This window comes from Callorhinus ursinus, unplaced genomic scaffold (genome assembly GCF_003265705.2).
Source record: "Callorhinus ursinus isolate GAN/ISIS: 27379988/994484 unplaced genomic scaffold, GSC_fseal_2.0 scaffold12, whole genome shotgun sequence".
Taxonomy (NCBI): domain Eukaryota; kingdom Metazoa; phylum Chordata; class Mammalia; order Carnivora; family Otariidae; genus Callorhinus; species Callorhinus ursinus.
The window spans coordinates 2,778,008-2,802,109 of NW_027397074.1; the positions used below are offsets into that span (position 1 = coordinate 2,778,008).

General features: G+C 40.3%; 1 protein-coding gene, 1 long non-coding RNA gene and 1 pseudogene across 3 annotated transcripts in view; 1 reads left to right on the plus strand and 2 right to left on the minus strand.

The window, feature by feature from the left end:
- LOC141373835 (uncharacterized) overlaps positions 1–24,102 on the minus strand; it is a 167,077-nt gene that overhangs the window by 40,271 nt on the left and 102,704 nt on the right. The window lies entirely within an intron of this gene.
- LOC112824798 (ribosome biogenesis protein WDR12 pseudogene) lies at positions 14,617–16,064 on the minus strand (annotated as a pseudogene).
- On the plus strand, positions 20,171–20,899 carry LOC112824799 (large ribosomal subunit protein uL6). Its single transcript, XM_025872716.2, has one exon. It carries the CDS (start codon positions 20,197–20,199, stop codon positions 20,773–20,775), a length of 579 nt encoding a protein of 192 aa, XP_025728501.1. The 5' UTR covers positions 20,171–20,196; the 3' UTR covers positions 20,776–20,899.

Here is a 24,102-nt window from a genome sequence, read left to right on the forward strand (position 1 = left end):
AAAAAAAAAAAAAAAAAAAAAAAAAAAAAAAAAAAAAAAAAAAAAAAGAAAGAGATAAAAAGCTTCCAGGACAAAAAAAAAAAACTAAAGGAATTTGCAAACATGAAACCAGCCCTATAAGAAATATTGAAAGGGGTCCTCTAAGCAAAGAGAGAGCCTAAAAGCAGCATAGACCAGAAAGGAACACAGACAATATACAGTAACAGTCACTTTACAGGCAATACAATGGTACTAAATTCATATCTTTCAATAGTTACCCTGAATGTAAATGGGCTCAATGCCCCAATCAAAACACACAGGCTATCAGATCAGATAAAAAACAAGACCCATCAATATGCTGTCTGCAAGAGACTCATTTTAGACCCAAAGACACCCCCACATTGAAAGTGAGGGGGTGGAAAACCATTTACCATACTAACAGACACCAAAAGAAAGCTGGGGTGGCAATCCTTATATCAGACAAATAAGATTTTAAACCAAAGACTGTAATAAGAGATGAGGAAGGACACTATATCCTACATAAAGGGTCTATCCACCAAGAAGATCTAATAATTGTAAATATCTATGCCCCTAACATGGGAGCAGCAATTATATAAGGCAATTAATAACAAAAGCAAAGAAACACACTGACAACAATACAATAATAGTGGGGGACTTTAACACCCCCCTGACTGAAATGGACAGATCATCTGAGCAAAAGATCAACAAGAAAGTAAAGACTTTAAATGACACACTGGCCCAAATGGACTTCACAGATATATTCAGAACCTTCCATCCCAAAGCAACGGAATACACATTCTTCTCTAGTGCCCATGGAACATTCTCCAGACTAGATCACATCCTAGGTCACAAATCAGGTCTCAACCGGTACCAAAAGATTGGGATCATTCCCTGCATATTTTCAGACCACAATGCTTTGAAACTAGAACTCAATCACAAGAGGAAAGTCGGAAAGAACTCAAATACATAGAGGCTAAAGAGCATCCTACTAAAGAATGAATGGGTCAACCAGGAAATTAAAGAAGAATTAAAAAAATTCATGGAAACCAATGAAAATGAAAACACAACTGTCCAAAATCTTTGGGATACAGCAAAGGCAGTCCTGAGAGGAAAGTATATAGCAATACAAGTCTTTCCCAAGAAACAAGAAAGGTCTCAAATACACAACCTAACCCTACACCTAAAGGAGCTAGAGAAAAAACAGCAAATAAAGCCTAAACCCAGCAGGAGAAGGGAAATAATAAAGATCAGAGCAGAAATCAATGAAATAGAAACTAAAAGAACAGTAGAACAGATCAACGGAACTAGGAGCTGGTTCTTTGAAAGAATTAACAAGATTGATAAACCCTGGCCAGACTTATCAAAAAGAAAACAGAAATGACCCAAGTAAATAAAATCATGAATAAAAGAGCAGAGATCACAACCAACACCAAAGAAATACAAATAACTATAAGAACATATTAGGAAAAACTATATGCCAGCAAATTAGATAATCTAGAAGAAATGGATGCATTCCTAGAGCTGTATCAACTACCAAAACTGACCAGGAAAAAATAGAAAACCTGAACAGATCTATAACCACTAAGGAAACTGAAGCAGTCATCAAAAATCTCCCAAGAAACAAAAGCCCAGGGCCAGATGGCTTCCCAGGGGAATTCTATCAGACATTTAAAGAAGAATTAATACCTATTCTCCTTAAACTGTTCCAAAAAATAGAAATGGAAGGAAAACTTCCAAACTCGTTTTATGAGGCCACAATTACCTCGCTCCCCAAACCAGACAAAGACCCCATCAAAAAGGAGAATTACAGACCAATATCCTTGATGAACATGGATGCAAAAATTCTCACCAAAATACTAGCCAATAGGATCCAACAGTACATTAAAAGGATTATTCACCACGACCAAGTGGGATTTTTCCCTGGGCTGCAAGGTTGGTTCAACATCCTCAAATCAATCAATGTGATACAGTACATTAATTAAAGAAAGAACAAGAACCATATGGTCCTCTCAACAGATGCAGAAAAAACATTTGACAAAGTATAGCATCCTTTCTTGATCAAAATTCTTCACAGTATAGGGATAGAGGGTACCTACCTCAATATCATAAAAACCATCTATGAAAAACCCACAGCGAATATCATTCTCAATGGGGAAAAACTGAGAGCTTTCCCCCTAAGGTCAGGAACAAGGGGCAGGGACGGCCACTATCACCACTGCTATTCAACATAGTATTCGAAGTCCTAGCCACAGCAATCAGACAACAAAAAGAAATAAAAGTCATCTGAATCGGCAAAGAAGAAGTCAAACTCTCACTCTTGCAGATGTATGATGCTTTATGTGGAAAACCCAAAAGACACCACCCCAAAACTGCTAGAACTCATACAGGAATTCAGTAAAGTGGCAGGATATAAAATCAATGCACAGAAATCAGTGGCCTTCCTATACACCAACAACAAAACAGAAGAGAGAGAAATTATGGAGTCGATCCCATTTACAACTGCACCCAAAACCATAAGATACCTAGGAATAAATCTAACCAAAGAGGTAAAGGATCTGTACTCAGAAAACTATAAAATACTCATGAAAGAAATTGAAGAAGACACAAAGAAATGGAAAAACGTTCCATGCTCATGGATTGGAAGAACAAATATCGTGAAGATGTCAATGCTACCTAGAACAATCTACACATTTAATGCAATCGCCATCAAAACACCATCCATTTTTTTTTCAAAGAAATGGAACAAATAATCCTAAAATTTGTATGGAACCAGAAAAGACCCTGAATAGCCAGAGGAATGTTGAAAAAGAAAAGAAAAGCTGGCGACATCAGAATTCCGGACTTCCAGCTCTATTACAAAGCTGTCATCATCAAGACAGTATGGTACTGGCACAAAAACAGGCACATAGATCAATGCAACAGAATAGAGAGTCCAGAAATAGACCCTCAACTCTATGGTCAACTCATCTTTGACAAGGTAGGAAAGAATGTCCAATGTAAAAAAGACAGTCTCTTCAACAAATGGTATTGGGAAAATTGGACAGCCACATGCAGAACAATTAAACTGGATCATTTCCTCATACCACACACAAAAATAGACTCAAAATGGTTGAAAGACCTCAATGTGAGACAGGAGTCCATCAACATCCTAAAGGAGAACATAGGCAGCAACCTCTTCGACCTCAGCCGCAGCAATTTCTTCCTAGAAACATCGCCAAAGGCAAGGGAAGCAAGGGCAAAAATGAACTATTGGGATTTCATCAAGATAAAAAGCTTTTGCACAGCAAAAGAAACAGTCAACAAAACCAGGTCTAGGTGGTACTGTGTACCATTATAGAAGTAAGATGTGACTCAAGCAGAAGATAATAAATTGGAGTCTTTCCTGGAACTGATATGCAGATATTAAGAGAAAGATCTTTCTACTAGAGTGCTTAGCTGTGGGTGAGTGCCATGTGGCTGGTGGCCACTGCTCTTGGCCACATTACGGAAGCCTGTTTACAATGAGAGGAAAGGAGGCTCAGATTGTGAAGGAAGTTGGAGTAATTAATGAAACTTCTGAATCAACTGGAGGCAGCTGCATCCCTGGACTTTGCAGTTAAATCCACTTTACAATTTTACTCCAATAAGTTCACTTTTCTCTGCTTGATTCTGATCACACCCAAAAAAAAAAAAAACAAAAACAAAAACCAGACAATACAGTTGTATTCATGAAAATACATATGCAATCCATTTAAAGGATTTTTCTCAAATTATTCCCAATAAGTCTATTTTTTTTCTTTTTAGCTATAAGGGGATAGAAGACTAATAAATAAAAACTTAACAAGGAATATAAGAAAAATTACTTTGTGAACAAGAGAATACTGTAGCTAAGATTTTGTAAATTAGTGTAAATTTTTTGAAGTATGCACTAAATAAGTGCAGCTTATGTTTATAACTAAAATTAACAAAACTAATTGGGTGAGAACAAATAGTATCACATTTTGATGGGCCCCGGCTGGCAGGGTTTAAATTAAAAAAATATAAAGGGACTGGTTTGTGGAATGGAGCCTATCAGAACCACCAATAGAGCTTTTCTAAAAAGCAGATTTTGACAGGCTGCACCAAGGACCTACCACAGTAACCCTGTTAAATAGAAAAGCTTAATATGGACAACTTAAGCTTTTATATTTTGTTTTTTAAATGATAAAGATTCAGGGGTGCCTGGGTGGCTCAGTCGTTAGGTCTGCCTTCGGCTTAGGTCATGATCCCAGGGTCCTGGGATTGAGCCCCGCATCAGGCTCCCTGCTCTGTGGGAAACCTGTTCTCTCTCTCCCACTCCCCCTGCTTGTGTTCCCTCTCTCACTGTGTCTCTCTCTGTCAAATAAATAAATAAAATCTTAAAAAAAAGATAAAGTTTCAAAGTCCTTACTTCTGTCATCTCTAAATATACACTCATATCACCACCAGATGATTTCACCAATTCAACATAACAATTTTTCAGTTGATTATACATATGGTAGCAAGGATCTGGGTAAATTTTGTAGATCTTTTATACCAAGATCAGATTCCAAACAGAAATTAACAATTAGGATACCAGAGAGTCACAGAGCAAACATTTAAGATTCATTACAATGTTTAATAATACTATCAGAGCAATAGTCTCTTTATCTTGAATAAGAGAGTAGACAAAAAGCTGACCCTGACATATAATTTAAAATTGGCTCTAATTAGCTCCTGATGTGATTCTCTGGATACTAAAATCATTCGTGTGTAAGTATGGCAGATGGCAAGCCCTCAGGCTCCTGAAAGCAACCTCCCTTTCTCTCATCCTTAGAGGGGCTTCAAGGACCACTAAATGCTCTCTTAGATACTATAGCAGAACAACAAGAGGCCCAGAGTAGCTACAACTCCCCTAGTAGGGTCTAAGGATGAAACAGAAGGTTCAGTGGTTCTTTGGAAAGGACCCAACTGGCCATCAGTACCAAATGATGTTTTCTTGGGAGAAGCAGAACACGCCAAGCCGGCCTCCACACATGGTGGTGTCTATGGTGACCCCGGAGTCAGCCACCAACTCGGAGCCTTCATAAAATCACACTCTGATGTAGCCTACCTGGGGCCTGTGCTGCAGGAACCAGCGGTAGGATACCTTGTCCTTCCAGCCCACGTTCCTCGAGTCCTTCCACAGCAGCCGGACCTGGTCACTGGTGTCCCTGTTGCGCCACGGGGAGTTGCGGAGATGCTCCCCGGGACTGGTCTTAGACTTAACAGCCTTCAGCTGGATGCCAGGCTCGGCAACACCCCGGAACAGCGTGGCTTGCCAGTACGTCTGCTCTGTCTGCTTCCACATGACCACGTAGAAGCTGGAGCTGTCTTGGTAACCAAAAATGAAGCTGGCATAGTCGTCGTCTGTCTGGGTGTTCACGTGGAAGGTCCCTTCAAGCCAGGCCGGGATCGCTGTTCATGGTCTGCACAATATCCATGCCCTGGTTCAGGACCACCCAGTTGGGATCAATCAACCCCTTCAGGGTCCAGGACCACAGACTGGTAGGCTCTGAAGTCGGTCAGGGTGACCTCTGCATTTTCCAGGCAGACGTCAACCCGATCAATGACCTGGTCCTGGTGAAAGTCTTGTCTCACAGATGTCTCCCATGCCGTCTCTGTTGCTATCCTCCTGGGCTGGGTTGGGGACCAGCCGACAGTTGTCTGGTCCAGGGGGCACCAGGTCCGGGATGCCATCATTGTCATCATCATCATCACAGTCATCACCAATCCCAGTGGGAGCCTAAGGACCATATCTGTGAGGGAGAGCCCATTCCAGTTCTATAACTGCACTGTAATTTGCCCACACAGCGTTCTGTTCTGCTTAATGCCAGAAGAGATATGTGTGAGAAAGAGGGCAGGCCAGGAAGAAATAAACATCTATCATTTTCTTTTCTTGTGATTCATTACAAAATAATTCTTTTCTATACTTTTTTCTTAAAATCTCTGAAATCAAAAGCAGCTAGTTCTTAATTTGGATGAGGGAAGGGATCAAAATGATGCCTACCCCTCCTATATTTTGCTTAATTTCTTCCAAAACAATGCATGTACTTCTCCCCGATTTGATCTTCTAAATGAACTTGGCCATTTCCCAGGCAGCTCTAGAGGCTAGCTAAAAATCAGAACTTGGGACACAGATTGGAAAATAATTCTTTGAATAATGCTTCTGGCTTTCCCAAACATCCTGTCCCCAAATACTTCCTAGAAGCTCAGGGTGACTTGTAGCAAATTTTTTATTCACTTCCTGTCTTAACCCAGTCTAGAAAAAGGACCTCCCACCCAGGCCCTTAATAATAGTAGCAGCAGTAATAGGCACCAAATCAGTCTGACAAATATTATCACATTTGATTTCTAAGTAATCCTATGAGGGAAAGCAAGTACTATGGTCTTTGTATAGATTTACAGACTAAGATTCATTAAAGTGAAGCTACAAATGGAAAGGGCAAGCCCTTGAAATTCAAGTCTTTTTATAATCCAATTCAAAGATGTGGATTCTAAGGTTCAAAGAGGTTCTATCACTTGCCCAAGTTATCTCAATTAATTAGTTGCAGACCTTGAAGTTGACAGGTTTTTTTATATTAGAAATTGTGTATTTTATTTTTATTTATATATTTTTGATTGTGTATTTTATTTTATTATGTTCAATTAGCTAACATATAGTACATCGTTAGTTTTTGATGTAGTGTTCAGTGATTCATTAGTTGCATATAACACCCAGTGCTCATCACCACACTTGCCCTCCTTAATACCCATCACCCAGTTACCCCATCCCCTCACCTCCTCCCTTCTGTAACAATTTGTTTCCCAGAGTGCAGAGTTTCTCATGGTTTGTTTCCTTCTCTGATTTCTTCCTGTTCAGTTTTCCCTCCCTTCCCCTATGGTCCTCCACACTATTCCTTATGTTCCACATATGGGTGAAACAGTATGATAATTGTCTTTCTCTGCTTGACTTATGTCACTTAGCATAATCCCCTCCAGTTCCATCCATATCGATGTAAATGGTAGGGATTCATCCTTTCTGATGGCTGAGTTAATATTCCATTGTATATATGAACCACATCTTCTTTATTCATTCATCTGTGTAAGGGCATCTTGGCCCCTTCCACAGTTTGGCTATTGTGGACATTGCTGCTATGAACATTGGGGTGGATGTGCCCCTTCTTTTCACTACATCTGTATCTTTGGGGTAAATACCTAATAGTGCAATTACTGGGTCATAGGGTAGCTCTATTTTTAACGTCTTTAGGAACCTCCATACTGTTTTCCAGAGTGGCTGTACCAGCTTGAAGTTGACAGATTAAATAAGTACTGGAACCAGAGAAATCAGTCTCTCAAGTGTTAATATGAGTCTAAAAATGAGTTAGCTGGTGTTGCTTCCAAGGGCTTCCCATGGAAGATGAAATGGCTTTGCTCTGTCATGCTCTAAAGAGCTCACTGGTGATAGAATGGGGAAATGGATTTTAACTTGATAAAAGAAGTCATCAATCAATCATATGCCTCAGAAGTAGAGATGGTCACCTTAGAGATGGTCTAAAAATGTAGGCCTTTCAAGGAGACTCAAGCCACATATGGGCTCAGAAAACATCTTTGGTCCCTTCTAATCCTGAAATTTCCAAATCCCTGGGAAAGTGAGGAAGGAAAGAGCCTGTGAAAGCAGAAGTGATGATTCAGTGATGATGACGGCTACATTTTTACTCTGGACAGTGAACGAGAGAATAAACAATAGATTTTTATTTTCCAAGATCCAAGAAGGAAGAATGTAGGGGAATGGAGTAAGAATTAACACAATTGGAACTGGAGACACAAAGAGGACCATATTGTTTCCTGAGAACTAACTGAAGGGACACTACATCTTAAACCTGGTAACGCCTAATAAACTCCACTCCAAGTATCCCATAAATATAAAAGAAAGGTATCACCTAATTGAAAATAATTCAAATTTATTTATTTATTCCTTTTCTTTACCTCTTCCATGCAGATATTAACCAAGCATTACAACTGGTGTTATGTGCTGGTTGAAATGTTTCCTTCAAAAAAGATATGTTGAAGCACTAACTCCCAGTACCTCAAAATGTGACCCTCTTTGGAAATAAGGTCTTTACAGAGATAACAAAGTTAAAGTAAGATCATCAGGGTGGACCCTAATCCAATATGACTAGTATCTTTATAAAAAAAGGGGGGGGGATTTAAACACAAAGACAAATAGGCACACAGGAAAAATGCTATGTAATGATGAAAGCAGAGATCTGGGTAATACATCTGCAAGCCAAAAAAGGCCAAAGATTGCTAGTAAACGACCAGAAGCTAGAAGAGAGTCTGGGAACAGATTTTCCTTCAAAGCCCTTGGGAGGAACCAAACCTGCAATCAGCTTGATCTGGGACTTCTAGACTCCACAACTATAGGACAGCAAATTTCTATTGTTTAAGACAGCCAGTGGGTGTTATTTTGTTATGGTAGCCCTAGCAAACTAATACAACTGGCTATTCTGAGTTTCACCTTTTCCAGATACATACTTTCTAATAAAGGTCTGGAGTGCTCTATCATGAAGCTCAAAATCAAATCAGAGCTGAAACAATCACAGAGGTCATTGAATACAACTCTCATTTTACAGGCAAGAAAACTGCAAGTCAGGAAGAGTGAGCAGTTTGCCCAAGTACTCACAGTGGCAGAACCATAACTAAAACCCAGGCATCTTAAATTCCCAGCCACAGCTTTTTCCACCAAGACCTGATGGTACCAAAACTGCGAAGACAACTCTTGAATAACTGCACGCTGATTGCATACATCTTAAGTGTGATACCTTAGGCTGGAGTTAGTTATGTCTCAGTGGCATGGCGATGGCGGGGGAGTGTCATTTTATTCCCTAAGGAATCTAACCAAGAGCTGCATCAGGAAGGCCACAGCTGGTGGCCTTCTGTCTGCAGACACACGGTGTTGCTGGTCCCTCCCCACCTCCCTCCTCTGTAACCCAGCCCAGATGGTCAGACAATGGACCTGAGAGAGCTGAAAAGGATTCCACATTAGCTCAAATGCCAAAAAACCCAACAATGACTATAATTCCTACTGTCTCCCTGAGACTGAGTTTCTCTTGACTTGGTCTCTCAGCAGGAGGAATGAGGTAGAGCCACAGTTTTGTGGAGGTGGATGGTCAAGGAAGGATCTTGGATCACCTGGGAACCAGTCCTTGGTTCAGATGCTCAGACACAGGACCATGGAAGGAAAGTAGGCACAATTTCGGCATTGAGGGTATGAAACAGAATTCAATTGTCTGTTTTCTCCAGAGCTGCAGGCCATTCATCCTTCTTATGCCTTCTCACACTCTACTCCTACCCCAACAATAATCAGATAGAATTTTGCTGAAATGATCAGATTCTCACCTTGCCTTTAATTTTTTAAAGATTAATTTATTTTAGAGTGGAGGAGGGGCAGAGGGAGAGAGAATCTCAAGCAGACTCCAAACTGAGCATGGAGCCCAATGTGGGGCTCGATCTTACAACCCTGAGATCATGACCTGAGCGGAAACCAAGAGTCAAATGCTTAACCGACTGTGTCAACCCAGATGCCCCACACCTTGCCTCTTTTTAAACCACTGTTTTCAGCTTGGTGCAGACATAGCTGTGAAGGTGAATGTGTGGCCTGTTTTGTTTCAAGGCATAGAATCAGAGTTTTCTCTTCTTGTAACCTGACCTACCTGCCCAGTCACTTTGTACATTTCTGGGCTTCAAAGAGGACTACATGGATCCAAAAGTAAATAACTATCCTTGCCATGTTTTTTGGGTAGATGCTTTATATATGTACACACACACTATGGACTGAATGTCTGTATACCTGAAAATTCATATGTTGAAGCCCAACCCACTGTGTAATATGATGGTATTTGGAGATGGGGCTTTTGGGAGGTTATTAGAGTTAGATGAGGTCATGATGGTGGGGCTCTCATGATGGGATTAATTCCCTTTAAGTAGAGGAAACAAAAGGATCTCTCACCACCATGTGAAGACACAGTGAGAAGGAAGCTGTGTATAAGCCAAGAAGAAGGCTTGTACCAGAACTCAACCATGATGCCACCTTCAGTTTCCAGAACTGTGAGGAAAAAAAATACTTGTTGTTTAAGCCACCCAGGCTATGGTATTTGTTATAGCAGCCCAAGTTCGTGTGTGTGTGTGTGTGTGTGTGTGTGTATTTTTTTTTTTTTTTTTTTTTTTTTTTTGCAGAGGGCAGCATCTGCCCTAACTTCCATTTTCCAACCTTGACACACTTTACCAGGAGTTGCCCGTCTCCTCCTCATCCACACAGTTATTGAGAGAGGACCCATGTTTGGACAAAGGACCCCTGTCCCTCTAAACCACAACACCCTCTTAGCCTATTGGACCAGACAATGACCCCTCCTGAGGAATTTGGAATTTAAACTGAGACACTGAGCCCCAATCAGGCTGTGCTGGTAAATGGAGGAGATACAAAACAGGAGCTGTTGGCAATAGTCATTTTCTGCCAAGCAGATTGGAAAGTAAAGAAAACTTCTCTTTAACCAGAGAGATGGATAGTAGACTTGCAGAGAAGCAGGAAAAAAAAAAGAGTGGGGGAACCCTTAAATTTCCATGGGGCTTTATTTCCTGGTTCCATAACATCTCTAAGAGCCAGCTGCCCCTTCACCTTGTGTTCCTTGAGAATCCTTTGGCTTGAGCTAGTTCACACAGACTTCTGTTGCTTACTACCAAAAGTCCTCATTTACCAGAAACCATCCATCAGGAAATGGCCAACACCGTGGGACTCCCCTGAAAGCATCTCCCAGAAAGCCCTATAAATTTACCTAATTATATCTTTCAAGCCACATTTTATTGCGTTGCTCATGAGGCTAAAATTTGAGTTTCTAGGATGACATGCTGACATCCAAACATGCTGATCACCATGATTTTACTTTGAGTTGTTACACTGACCACAATCAAAGTCTTGCATTCATTCCAGCTGCTATGTTTTAAAGAGAGTAATAGGTCACAATCCCTTACCTGAAATTTTTAAGGACCAATGTTTTTAGAGTTCAAAATTTTTCATTTTTAAAACGTATGACCCATACATTATAAATTACATAACACCCCTAGCAGGGTCTGGGGCTGTCCACTAATCAAACACATTAATATTCCTGTAGCAAAATGCACAAATATTTTTTAAAGTGAGCTAAATAAGATAATAATTTCATATCAAGTATTTCTGCCAAATAGGTTCACATCAGCTCAGGCAAAATTTTGCCCTTAAGCGATTTAGTAAAAACCTTTTTTTCAGGGGAGGGGTTCAAGATGGTAGAGTAGGAAGAACCTCCTACATATAGAATCTATACCTACACATAGAGCTATACTTCCTAAAGAAGAACCGAGGGCTGATTGAACAGCTTCTGCACAACAAAGGATAGAGGGATCACATAGAGAACATCAGGAAAGACAGAGACATAGTAATGACAGGAACCCCACTCTTGATGTTACCAACTGCAGGAGGGGGGATAGCACTGAGGAGCCATTGTGCAGATTTGCCTGCCCTGGGGCACAGTAAAAAAACAAACAACAAAAACCAGATGTTTAAAGGGCAACGAGCCTACATGTGAAGGAAACCCATTTACTAATCCTAGAGCATGGGCTATATGGTGAGGTTGGAAGTCTCTCTCGGGTCGGAAGTGCTGGCAAGCACCACTGTTTACATTCCACCTCCGCTTGGATAGCAGACCAGAGTAGGATCTGGATGCTCTAGCTGGCCTGCCACCTCAATGAGCCCAGACCCTAACCCACACAAGCTCCAACAATACCCCAAAAGGGGCCCCCATGTCCACACTTTCTCTAGCCCCAGCCATTCCACCAGAGTGCCTCCCCTGTATGAAAATCCCTGGCCTATGCCCACTCCAGATGTCTATTAAGGTAGCCCCAATGAAGAGCACCCCAGAAACCCCTCAGCCCATGCTGACTTCAGCTCCAGCCTTCCCACCAGGGAAGCCCCAAGTGCACAGCACCCTGGGAACACCTTCCCATTCCAACTCAAGCCATCCAAAGAGGGTGGCCCCAGTGCAGAGTGTCTGAGGACTCCTGGCCTGCACCTGCACCAGCACTGGCACCAGCCAGCCAGCACTAACAGGCACACGCAGTCTATACAACTGATGTTCCTACACAAGGCCACTCCTTTAAGAGTGGAAGAGGTAGAGGTTTTGCTTAAATCTATAAAACAGAGAAAGTCAAATGAAATAAGGAGACCAAGGATTATGCTCCAAATGAAAGAATAAAATAAAACCAGAAAAAGAACAGAACAGAGATAAACAATCAACCTGACAAAGAGTTCAAAGTAATGGTCATAAGAATGCTCACCAGACTTGAGAAGAGAGTAGAGGAACTCAGAACTTCAACAGAAAGGTAGTGTGTATATATACACACATAGACACACACACACACACACACACACACACATATACACACATACACAACAGAGTTGAAGAATACAATAACTGAAATAAGAAAGATGCTTTCTAGCTCTCAGAGGAAGATGGTGTAAGAGTAGGGGACCCATGTTTCATCTGGTTCCTGAATTCAGGTAGATGTCTATCAAATCATTCTGGACTCCTGTAAATTCAACCTGAGATCTAAGAAAACAATTGCTGCAAGTCTACAAATAGAAAAGCAACCACTTTTTGCAAGGTAGGAGGTGCAGAGATATGAATCTGAGGGGATATATCAGAAGATAAACCTCAGGGGGAGGGAGCCTCCATAAGCGGCTACTAGAAAGTGATAAAGCAGTGAAGTGCCAAATTGGAACTTTTAGAAGTCTGCTCCATGAGAGATATCCCTGCCTGAAGGTGCTCAGGTGGTGAAGGAGGGCAGAATCCTAGGTGGGACAGTGTGGTCTCAGGATCCCTGGGGTCACAGAAAGAATGGGGGTGCCTAAGTGCAGCAGAGTTCACAAGCTTTGGAGCAGGGAAGCCAGCTATAATTAGTGAGCACTGGAGTGGCCTCTCAGCTAGGTGTTGCCATAAACTGTGAACCATGGCACAATCGGGCAACTGCTCTCCAAGCAGGCACCCAGCGAGTGACGACTGCTGAGAGTTCCAGCTCCTTCCCCCAGGAGGAGCAGCATGGGAAGGCGCAGGATCAGGCAAACGCTGCCCCCAGGAGGAGCTGCATGGGAAGGAGCAGGATCAGGTAGACGCTGCCCTGACAGAACAGGGGCCCAGGAAGGAGCGGAGCCACAGTGAGACAGCCCTCCCACCCCTGGAAGGACTTGTGCAGGTGTGCATCACAGGAGTCTAAGAAGTTTGGCGAACACAAAAGGGTTGGACTCCCTTTCCCTGAGGGTGCACTGAAGGGTGGGGGCTGCGATCCTTCAGCTCCAGGGCTGGAGATAGGGGCGCTGCTATTTCTTACTTTTTTTCCCACCCTCTAAAGCTGCTTGTAAAGCCTTCAGGGAACAAAAACCACATAGAACAACCCAAAGCAGCTTATACTGAACCCACTCCCCTGGCAAAAGGCGGTACAACTCTGCCCAGGCAAAGACACCTGAGAATCAGTGCAACAGGCCACTCCCCCAGAAGACCAGCAGGATCCTCAAATACCAAGTTTATAGATCACTCAAAACCAAAAAACTCCTGCACTAAGGGAAAATAATATATAGAAGTAGAGGTTTTTTTGATGTGCCTTTAGTCTTTCAGTTTAAAATTTTCTTTTTCTTTTTTAATTTATAGAATATTTATTATCTAATACTGACTGAAAGGTTTTGTCTAAAGATTCTATTCTATACACAGATAGGTTGGGGAGAAAGATTCCTGGTTACCATGAAATCTGTATGCAAATTCTAAAGGATTGTAATGTATCTTTAATACAAAGTACTCCACTTGAAATATTTCAACAAACTCTTAAAACATCTACATGTTTTAATGTTCTGAATACCCACAAAGTCTTATTATAGTTAGACATCACTTATTTTATCCAAAGCAAATTGTATTTCTAATTTTTTCTCTATTAGAATTTATTAGTTTCCTTAAGATACTTTTTTAAAACAGCTAACACAGGAAAACTTAAGTTTCCCCATCAGAAATAAAAATCTGGACAATTACTATATTTTTAATATGTGCTTTTACAGTATTTCAAACACAAATCTTAATTCAAACTAATACCTATAAAAAGAAAAAAAACTCAGTTTCAAGAGTTTGCATATGGCAGAGAAGGTAGATCACATTTTATATTTTTTTTAAAGATTTTATCTATTTATTTGACAGAGAAAGACACAGCAACAGAGGGAACACAAGCAGGGGGAGTGGGAGAGGGAGAAGCAGGCTTCCCACAGAGCAGGGAGCCCGAGGAGGGGCTCGATCCCAGGACCCTGGGATCATGACCTGAACAGAAGGCAGACGCTTAATGACTGAGCCACCCAGGCACCCCCCCATTTTATATTTTAATAACACAAACTATTGTATAATAAATACAAAATAAAGAAATAGTGATGGCTATTATCACGGTTGAAAACATATAACTTAAAGAGGCTGCTTTCTGAACCGTCACTGATGTAATCTGAAGATTTTTTATCAATTTCATTTACAGAAACAATCTCTGTAGTCAAATTTATCACTTTCATGCCCCCACATGAGAAGTAGTAGGTGAATATCTGTAGGAATACAATTTATTGTCTGCTCCTCCACTCAGAAGTAACCCTGCGTCTGTCCAGTCTACACTCAGAACTCCGTCTCCATGAGCAGCCAGATCAGAGAGAGGAGACTTACAACTTCTTGAATCCCCCAGTTTGACGAGGTTATCTAAAGAACCTGAAATCAGCTGCTGCTCATGGGTAGGAGACCACTTTAATGAGGTGACCCAGCCTGTATGTGAGGTTAGGGACAGTGACACCAAAGAACCATCTTTAGTTTGGGGATCCCACAGTCTGATATGCCCATCTGTGCTGCCAGATGCTAAATGTTTACAAAGTGGAGAATAGAAGATACAATAAAACTTTATTTACTGTCAAAGTTGACTTAAGACTGCCAGACTCTACATCCCACACCCTAATTGTGCAGTCCCAAGACGCACTGCGGATTTCTATAGCATCTGACCACAGAACCAAGAAAATTGCTTCTTTGTGGCCAGAGAGGGTCACTATGGGAGTCCTTGTTAGTCCCAACAGCTCTGTTTCCTGTTTCTCTCTCGGTCCACTTGTACATTCCTCCATTTCGTCTTCTTCATCTGTAGGAACTGTAGACAAGATCTTTAGCATCTTATCCCAGGAGTTACTGCACAATTTAGTCCCCATGCTATCAACAGCTTGAGAATCCACACTTCCAGCATGGCCTCTGCAGCAGCGCAGGGCTTCCACTGTGTTTCTCTCCACATTCCACTCCCATAAGAAAATCGTCTGATCCACAGAGGCACTCAGTAGGAGGCAAGAAAACCATCTTTTCTCACCCAGGCCACATCTCTGACAACATCTGTATGTCCCACGATTGTCATCATTGACTTTCCTTCCAAGGACCAAATCTGAGAAGTATTATCCTAAGAATCAGTCAAGATCCACTCCGCCCCTTGGACCGAACTGATCCAGTCATCATGGAACAAACATTTCTCTGGCTGAGGGGCAGTGTACTTCTCCACGTATTCCAGTTCCACAACTTCTTCTGACGGGATGTTTTTCAGTTCCATGTGTTTGAGCAAGGGTGTTCGCAGAAACTGGCCCTTGATAAGGAAATCAAACTCCACATGTTTGTGGAACTCATTTTTGGCCTCCAGCAAGTTATTGATGATGTCACTAAGGTCAGCAATTTCAAAGGCTGCAGGAACTGAAAAGGGAACATCATTTACAGCATATTTCTTGTCAGTGAAGAAGTGTGTCTGGAGCTGAGCCATGGCGAGGAGTACACACAAGACTTGTCAAGACTTTTGGAGGGCTCCTGCCTCTAGCTTCAGCTTTAGATCCAAGTGAGAGTCCTTTTTTTTCCCCCTTTTCAACAAGTTTCTTCTTTTATCAACTCTTTGTTTTAAAGTCTTTCTTCAATTTTCATTTTTACATTTACATTTTATAGATATATTCTTCATTTTTGGCTTCCTTTCACTCCATTCAATTTTATTTTTTTGTGTGTATACACACACACACACACACACACACACATATATATAAGTTTTGCTTTCTTTACAATTTTGGGATTTAGTGTCTTCTAACAGACCAAAATACACAGGACCAAGTGGATCACCCTGTTTTGTCCACCTGTGAAATTATATTCTCTTTTTTCCCTTTTTTTTCTTTTTCTTTTCTTTTTGGGTTCCTGACCTCTTTGGATTTGTCTAGTGTGTATTTCACTTGGGTCATAACTGATATTTTTTATTTTTGTTCTCTCGTTCATCCATTCTTCTCTGGGCAAAATGACTAGAAGGAGGAATACACAACAAAAGAAGGAACAAGGGGTACCTGGATGGCTCAATCTGTTAAGTGTCCTAGGATCAAGCCATGCATCAGGCTCTCCACTCAGTGGGGAGTCTGTTTCTCCCTCTCCCTCTTCTCCTTCCCCTGCTCATGCTCTCTCTCTCTCAAATAAATAAATACAATCTGGAAGGAAGGGAGGGAGGGAGGGAGGGAGGGAGGGAGGGAAAAGAAAAGAAAAGAAAAAAAAGAAAAGAGAAAAGAAAAGAAAAGAAGGAAGGAAGGAAGGAAAGAAAGAAAAACCTAGAGGTAATACTCTCTGCCACGGATCTAATCGATATGGACATAAAGTAAAATGTCAAAGCTAGAATTCAGTATAATGATTATAAATGTACTAGCTGGGCTTGAAAAAACGTAAAAGACACTACAGAATCTCTTAGAGCAGAAATAAAATCTAATCAGGCCGAAATTGAAAATGCTTTAACTGAGATGCAGTCTAAAATGGACGCTCTAACAGCTAGGGTAAATGAGGCAGAAGAGAGAGTCAGTGACATAAAAGACAAGATGAAGGAAAGGAAGGAAGCTGAGGAAAAGAGAGAAAAACAACTAATGGACCATTAGGGGAGGCTTCAAGAAATCAGAGAAACCATAAAGCAAAATGGTATTAGAATTATTGGGGTCCCAGAGGAAAAAGAAAGAGAAATAGGGACAGAAGGTATATTTGAGCAAATCATAGCTGAAAACTTCCCTAATCTGGGGAAGGAAACAGGCATTCAAGTCCAAGAGGTAGAGAGAACGCCCCCCCAAATCAATAAAAATAGATCAACACCCTGACATTTAATAGTGAAACTTGTAAATTTCAGAGATAAAGAGAAAATCCTGAAGGCAGCTCAAGGCAAGAGCTCCTTAACCTACAATGGTAGAAACATTAGACTGGCAGCAGACCTATCCACAGAGACCTGGCAGGCCAGAAAGGGCTGGCATGATATATTCAGATATTAAATGAGAAAAACATGCAGCCAAGAATACTTTATCCAGAAAGGCTGTCATTCAGAATGGAAGGAGAGATAAAGAGTTTCCAGGACAGACAGAAACTAAAATAATTCATAATCACTAAACCAGCCCTGCAAGAAATTTTAAAGGGGATCCTGTAAGCAAAGAGAGAGCCCAAAAGTAACATAGGCCAGAAAGAAACAATCTACTGAAACAAGGACTTTACAGGTAATACAATGACACTAAATTCATATCTGTCAATAGTTACTCTGAATGTAAATGGGCTAAATGCTCCAATCAAAAGACACGGTATCACACTGGATACAAAAGCAAGACCCATCCATATGCTGTCTACAAGAGACTCACTTTAGACCTAAAGACACCTCCAGACTGAAAGTGAGGAGGTGGAGAACCATTTATCATGCTAATGGACCTCAAAAGAAAGCTGGGGAAACAACTCTCATATCAGACAAATTAGATTTTAAACCAAGAATGTAGTAAGGGATGAAGAGGGACACTCTATCACACTTAAAGGGTCTATCCTACAAGAAGATCTAACAATTATAAATACTTATGCTCTTAATTTGGGAGCAACCAATTATATCAATCAATTAACAACCAAATTAAAGAAACACATTGATAATAGTATAATAATAGTAGGGAACTTCAACACCCCACTCATAGCAATGGACAGATATCTAAACAGAAGATCAACAAGGAAATGAGGGCTTTGAATGACACAGTGGACCAGACAGACTTCACAGATATATACAGAGAATTCCATCCTAAAGCAACAGAATACATATTCTTCTCAAGTGCACATGGAACTTTCTCCAGATCACATATTGTGTCACAAATCAGGTCTTAACAGGTACCAAAAGACTGAGAATATTCCCTGAATATTTTCAGACCACAATGTTTTTGAAACTTGAAGTCAAACACAGGAGGAAATTTGGAAGAAACTCAAACCCTTAGTTTTTTTTTTCTTTCTAAAGATTTTATTTATTTACTTGACAGAGAGAGACAAAGCGAGGGAGGGAACACAAGCAGGGTGAGAGGGAGAGGGAGAAGCAGGCTCCCTGCAAAGCAGGGAGCCCAATGCAGGGCTCAATCCCAGGACCCTGGGATCATGCCCTGAGCTGAAGGCAGACACTTAACGACTGAGCCACCCAGGCGCCCCCCAAACCCTTAGAAGTTAAAGAGCATCCTACCAAAGAATGAACGGGTCAACCAGGAAATTAAAGAATTTTTTAAAATTCATGGAAACAAATGAAAATGAAAACACAACTGTTCAAAACCTTTGGGATACAGCAAAGACGGTCCTAATAGGGAAGTACATAGCAATACAGGTCTTTCTCAAAAAATTAGAAAAGTCTCAAATACACAAGCTAACCTTACACCTAAAGGAGCTGAGAAAGAATGCAAATAAAGCCTAAACCAAGCAGGAGAAGAGAAATTATAGAGATTAGAGCAGAAGTCAATGAAATAGAAACCAAAAGAACAGTAAAACAGATCAATGAAACTAGAAGCTGGTTCTTTGAAAGAATAAGATCAATAAACTCCTTGCCAGACTTGTCAAAAAGAAAGGAGAAAGGACCCAAATTAATAAAATAAAGAGGAGAGATCATGACCAAGGAAATACAATTTTAAGAACATATTATAAGCAACTATATTCCAAGAAATTAAGCAATCTGGAAGAAATGATGCATTCCTGGAAACTTATAAACTACCAAAACTAAATGAAACAGGAAAAAATAGAAAAACCGAACAGACCCATAATCAGTCAGGAAACTGAAGCAATAATCAAAAATCTCCCAACAAACAAGACTCCTCCAGGGCCAGATGGCTTCCCAGGGGATTTCTACCAAACATTTAAAGAAGAAATAATACCTATTCTTCTGAAACTGTTTCAAAAAATAGAAATGGAAGGAAAACTTCCAAACTCTTTCTATAAGGCCAGCATTACCTTGATCCCAAACTAGACAAAGACCCCACGGAAAAGGAGAATTACAGACCAACATCCCTGATGAACATGGATGCCAAAATTCTCACCAAGATACCAGCCAATGGGATCCAATAGTACATTTAAAAGTTTATTCACCACAACCAAGTGGGATTTATTCCTGGGCTGCAAGGGTAGTTCAACATTCACAGATCAATCACATGATCCATCACGTTAATAAAAGAAAGGAGAAAAACTATATGAAAACTACATGATCCTCTGAATTGATGCAGAAAGAAAGCATTTGACAAAATACAGCATCCTTTCTTGATTAAAACTCTCCATGGTGTAGAGATAGAGGGAACATACCTCAATCTCATAAAAGCCATATATGAAAATCCCACAGTGAATATCATTCTCAATGGGGAAAAACTGAAAGCTTTCCCCTAAGGTCAGTAACACAACAGGGATGCCCACTCTCATCACTGTTGTTCAACACAGTACTAGATGTCATAGCCTCAGCAATCAGACAACAAAAGGAAATACAAGGCATTCAGATTGGCAAAGAAGTCAAACTCTCACTCTGCAGATGACATGATACTTATGTGGAAAAAAAAGATTCCACCCCAAAATTGCTAGAACACATACAGGAATTCAGCAACATGGTAGGATATAAAATCAAATGCACAGAAATCAGTTGAATTTCTATACATTAACAATGAGACAGAAGAAAGAGAAATTAAGGAATTCATCCCATTTGCAATTGCACCAAAAACCATAAAATACCTAGGAATAAACCCAACCAAAGAGGTAAAGGATCTATATTCTAAAAACTACACAACACTTGCTCTTTGCCACATCTCCTGCGAGAATGAAGACCATTCTCAGCAATCAGACTGTCGACATTCCAGAAAATGTCGACATCACTCTGAAGGGACGCACAGTTATTGTGAAGGGACCCAGAGGAACCCTGCGAAGGGACTTCAATCACATCAATGTAGAACTCAGTCTTCTTGGAAAGAAAAAGAAGAGGCTCCGAGTTGACAAATGGTGGGGAAATAGAAAAGAGCTGGCTACTGTTCGCACTATCTGTAGTCATGTACAGAACATGATCAAGGGCGTTACACTGAGCTTCCGTTACAAGATGAGGTCTGTGTATGCTCACTTCCCCATCAACGTTGTTATTCAGGAGAATGGTTCTCTTGTTGAAATCCGAAATTTCTTGGGTGAGAAATACATCCGCAGGGTTCGGATGAGGCCAGGTGTTGCTTGTTCTGTATCTCAAGCCCAAAAAGATGAGTTAATTCTTGAAGGAAATGACATTGAACTTGTATCGAACTCAGCTGCTTTGATTCAGCAAGCCACAACCGTTAAAAACAAGGATATCAGAAAATTTTTGGATGGTATCTATGTTTCTGAAAAAGGAACAGTTCAGCAGGCTGATGAATAAGATCTGAGTTGTCATCTACAGAAACAGCAAAAGATGCCGGATGATTTTTCAGACTTGTGATATTTTAAATATGCAATAAAAGCTATACTGATTTGGGCAAAAAAAAAAAAACTACAGAACACTTATGAATGAAATTGAGAAAGACACAAAGAAATGGAAAAAAAATTCCATACTCATGGATTGGAAGAACACTGTTAAAATACCTATGCTACCCAGAGCAAAATACACTTTCAATGCAATCCCTATCAAAATGCCATCAACATTTTTCACAGAGCTGGAAAAAACAATCCTAAAATTTGCATAGAACCAGAGAAGACCCCAAATAGCACAGGAATGTTCAACAAGAAAACCAAAGCTGGTGGCATCACAATGCCAGACTTCAAGCTATATTACAAAGCTGTAATCATCAAGACAGTATGGTACTGGCACAAAAACACACATGGGGCTCCTGGGTGGCTCAGTCATTAAGCGTCTGCCTTCAGCTCAGGTCATGATCCCGGGTCCTGGGATTGAGCCCCGCATTGGGCTCCCTGCTGAGCAGGAAGCCTGCTTCTCCCTCTCCCACTCCCCCTGCTTGTGTTCCCTCTCTTGCTGTGTCTCTCTCTGTCAAATAAATAAAATCTTAAAAAAAAAAAAAAAACAGACACATAGATCAATGGAACAGAATAGAGAACCCAGTAATGGACCCTCAACTCTATGGTCCACTTATCTTTGACAAAGCAGGAAGTAATATCCAATGGATAAAGACTGGTCTTTTCAACAAATGGTGTTGGGAAAACTGGACAGCCACATGGAGAAGGATGAAACTGGACCATTTTCCTACACCATACACAAAGATAAACTGAAAATGGATGAAAGACCTAAATGTGAGATAGGAATCCATCAAAATCCTAGAGAACACAGGCAGTATCTTCTTCGACCTCAACCTCAGCAACTTCTTGCTAGACACATCTCCAAAGGCAAGGGAAACAAAAGCAAAAATGAACTTTTGGGAATTCATCAAGATAAAAATCTTCTCCACGGCAAAGGAAATAGTCAACAAAACCAAAAGGCAACCTACAGAATGGGAGAAGTTATTTGCAAATGACATATCAGATAAAGGGCTAGTGTGCAAGATCTATAAAAAACTTATCAAACTCCACACCCCAAAAAATAATAATCCAGTCAAAAGTGGGCAGAAGACATGAACAGACACTTCTCCAAAGAAGATTTACAAATGGCCATCAGACACCTGAAAAAATGCTCCACATCACTTGCCATCAGGAAAATATAAATAAAAATGAGATACCACCTTACACCAGTCAGAATGACTAAAATTGACAAGTCAGGAAATGACAAATGTTGACAAGGATGCGGAGAAAAGGGAACCCTCTTACACTGTTGCTGGGAATGCAAGCTGGTACAGTCACTCTGGAAAACAGTATGGTGGTTCCTCAAGAAGTTAATAATAGGGCTACCCTATGACCTACCAACTGCCTACTAGGTATTTACCCCAGAGATACAAATGTAATGATCCGAGGGGGCACCTGCACCTCAGTGTTCATAGCAGCAAAGTCCACAATAGCCAAACTGTGGAAAGACCCTAGATGTCCACTGACAGATGAATGGATAAAGAAGATGTGGTGTGTATATATATCTATATCTCTCTCTCTCTACACACACACACACACAGACACACACACAATGGAATATTATTCAGCCATCAGAAAGGATGAATACTTACCATTTACATTGACGTGGATGGAACTGGAGGGTACTATGCTGAGCAAAATAAGTCAATCACAGAAAGACAATTATTATATGGTTTCACTTATATGTGGAATATAAGAAACAGTGTGCAGAGAATCATAGGGGAAGGGAAGGAAAACTGAATGGGAAATCATCAGAGAGAAAGAAAAACCATGAGAGACTCTTAATTATAGGAAACAAACAGGGTTGCTGGAGGGGAGGTGGGTGGGGGGATGGGGTAATTGGGTAATGGGCATTAGGAGGGCATGTTTGTAATGAGCACTGGGTGTTATATGCAATTGATGAATTCCCAAACACTACATCCAAAACTAATGATATGTTGGATAATTGAATTTAAATTAAAAATAACTGAAATGAAAAATACACTAGAGAAATTCAACAGCAGATTAGAGGATGCAGAAGAACAGATCAGTAATCTGGAAGACAGGGTAATGGAAAGCATTCAAACTGAACAGCAATAAAAAAATTTTTTTTAATGAGATTCGTGAAGGGACTTCTGGGACAACATCAAAGTAATGTTAATTCGCATTATACGGGTCTCAGAAGGAGAAAATGGTAAAAAAAATTTGAAGAAATAGCTGAAGACCTCCCTAACCTGTGAAAGGAAATAGACATCAAAGTCCAGGAAGTACAGAGAACACCAAGATGAACCCAAGACACATAATAATTAAATGACAGAAATTAAAAATAGAGAATCTTAAAAAGCACCAAAATAAAAGCAACTAGTTACACACAGGGAAAATCCCATAAGTCAACTGAATTTTCAGCAGAAACTTTATACGCCAGAGAGGGTGGCATGATATATTCTAAGTGCTAAAAGGGAAAAACCTAAAACCAAGAATACTCTACCTGGCAAGGTTATCATTCAGAATTGAAGGAGAAAAGAGTCTCCCAGACAAATAAAGGTGAAAAGAGTTTTTCACCACTAAACTAGCCTCACAACAAATTGTGAAGGAATTTCTTTAAGTGGAAAAGAAAAGGCTATAACTAGAAGAAAATTATGAAATGAAATAAAAGCTCATTGGTAAAAGTAGATCAATCATTTACAAAACTAGTATGAAGATTAAAAAATAAAAATAGTAAAATCAATTTCAGTTGACCCTTGAACAATATAGGGGTTAGGGATAATAACTTACTGTGCAGCTGAAGATCTGCATACAACACTTCAGTCTCCAAAACTCAACTACTAATAGCTCATTGTGAACCAGAAACCTTACCAATAACACAAATAGTTGAGTAACACATTTGGTATATTGTATGTATATATATACTGTATTCTTACAATAAGGTAAGCTAGAGAAAAGAAATGTTATTAAGACCATAGAAAGAGGGAGAGGAGTTAAGATGGTAGAGTAGGAGGACCTTGACACAGCATTAAATAGTTATCAAATTATTCTGCCCACCCAGAAGTCAATCAGAGGTCAGAGAGAACAAAAACCGAAGTCTACAAGTAGAAAAGCCACTAATTTTTTTAAATTTTTTATTGTTATGTTAATCACCATATATTACATCATTTGTTTTGGTGTACTGCTCCATGATTCATTGTTTGTTCATAACACCCAGTGCTCCATGCAGAAT

Excerpts from the sequence above, each read along its gene's own strand:
- LOC112824799 (XM_025872716.2), top strand. The coding sequence starts at position 20,197 with ATGAAGACCATTCTCAGCAATCAGACTGTCGACATTCCAGAAAATGTC.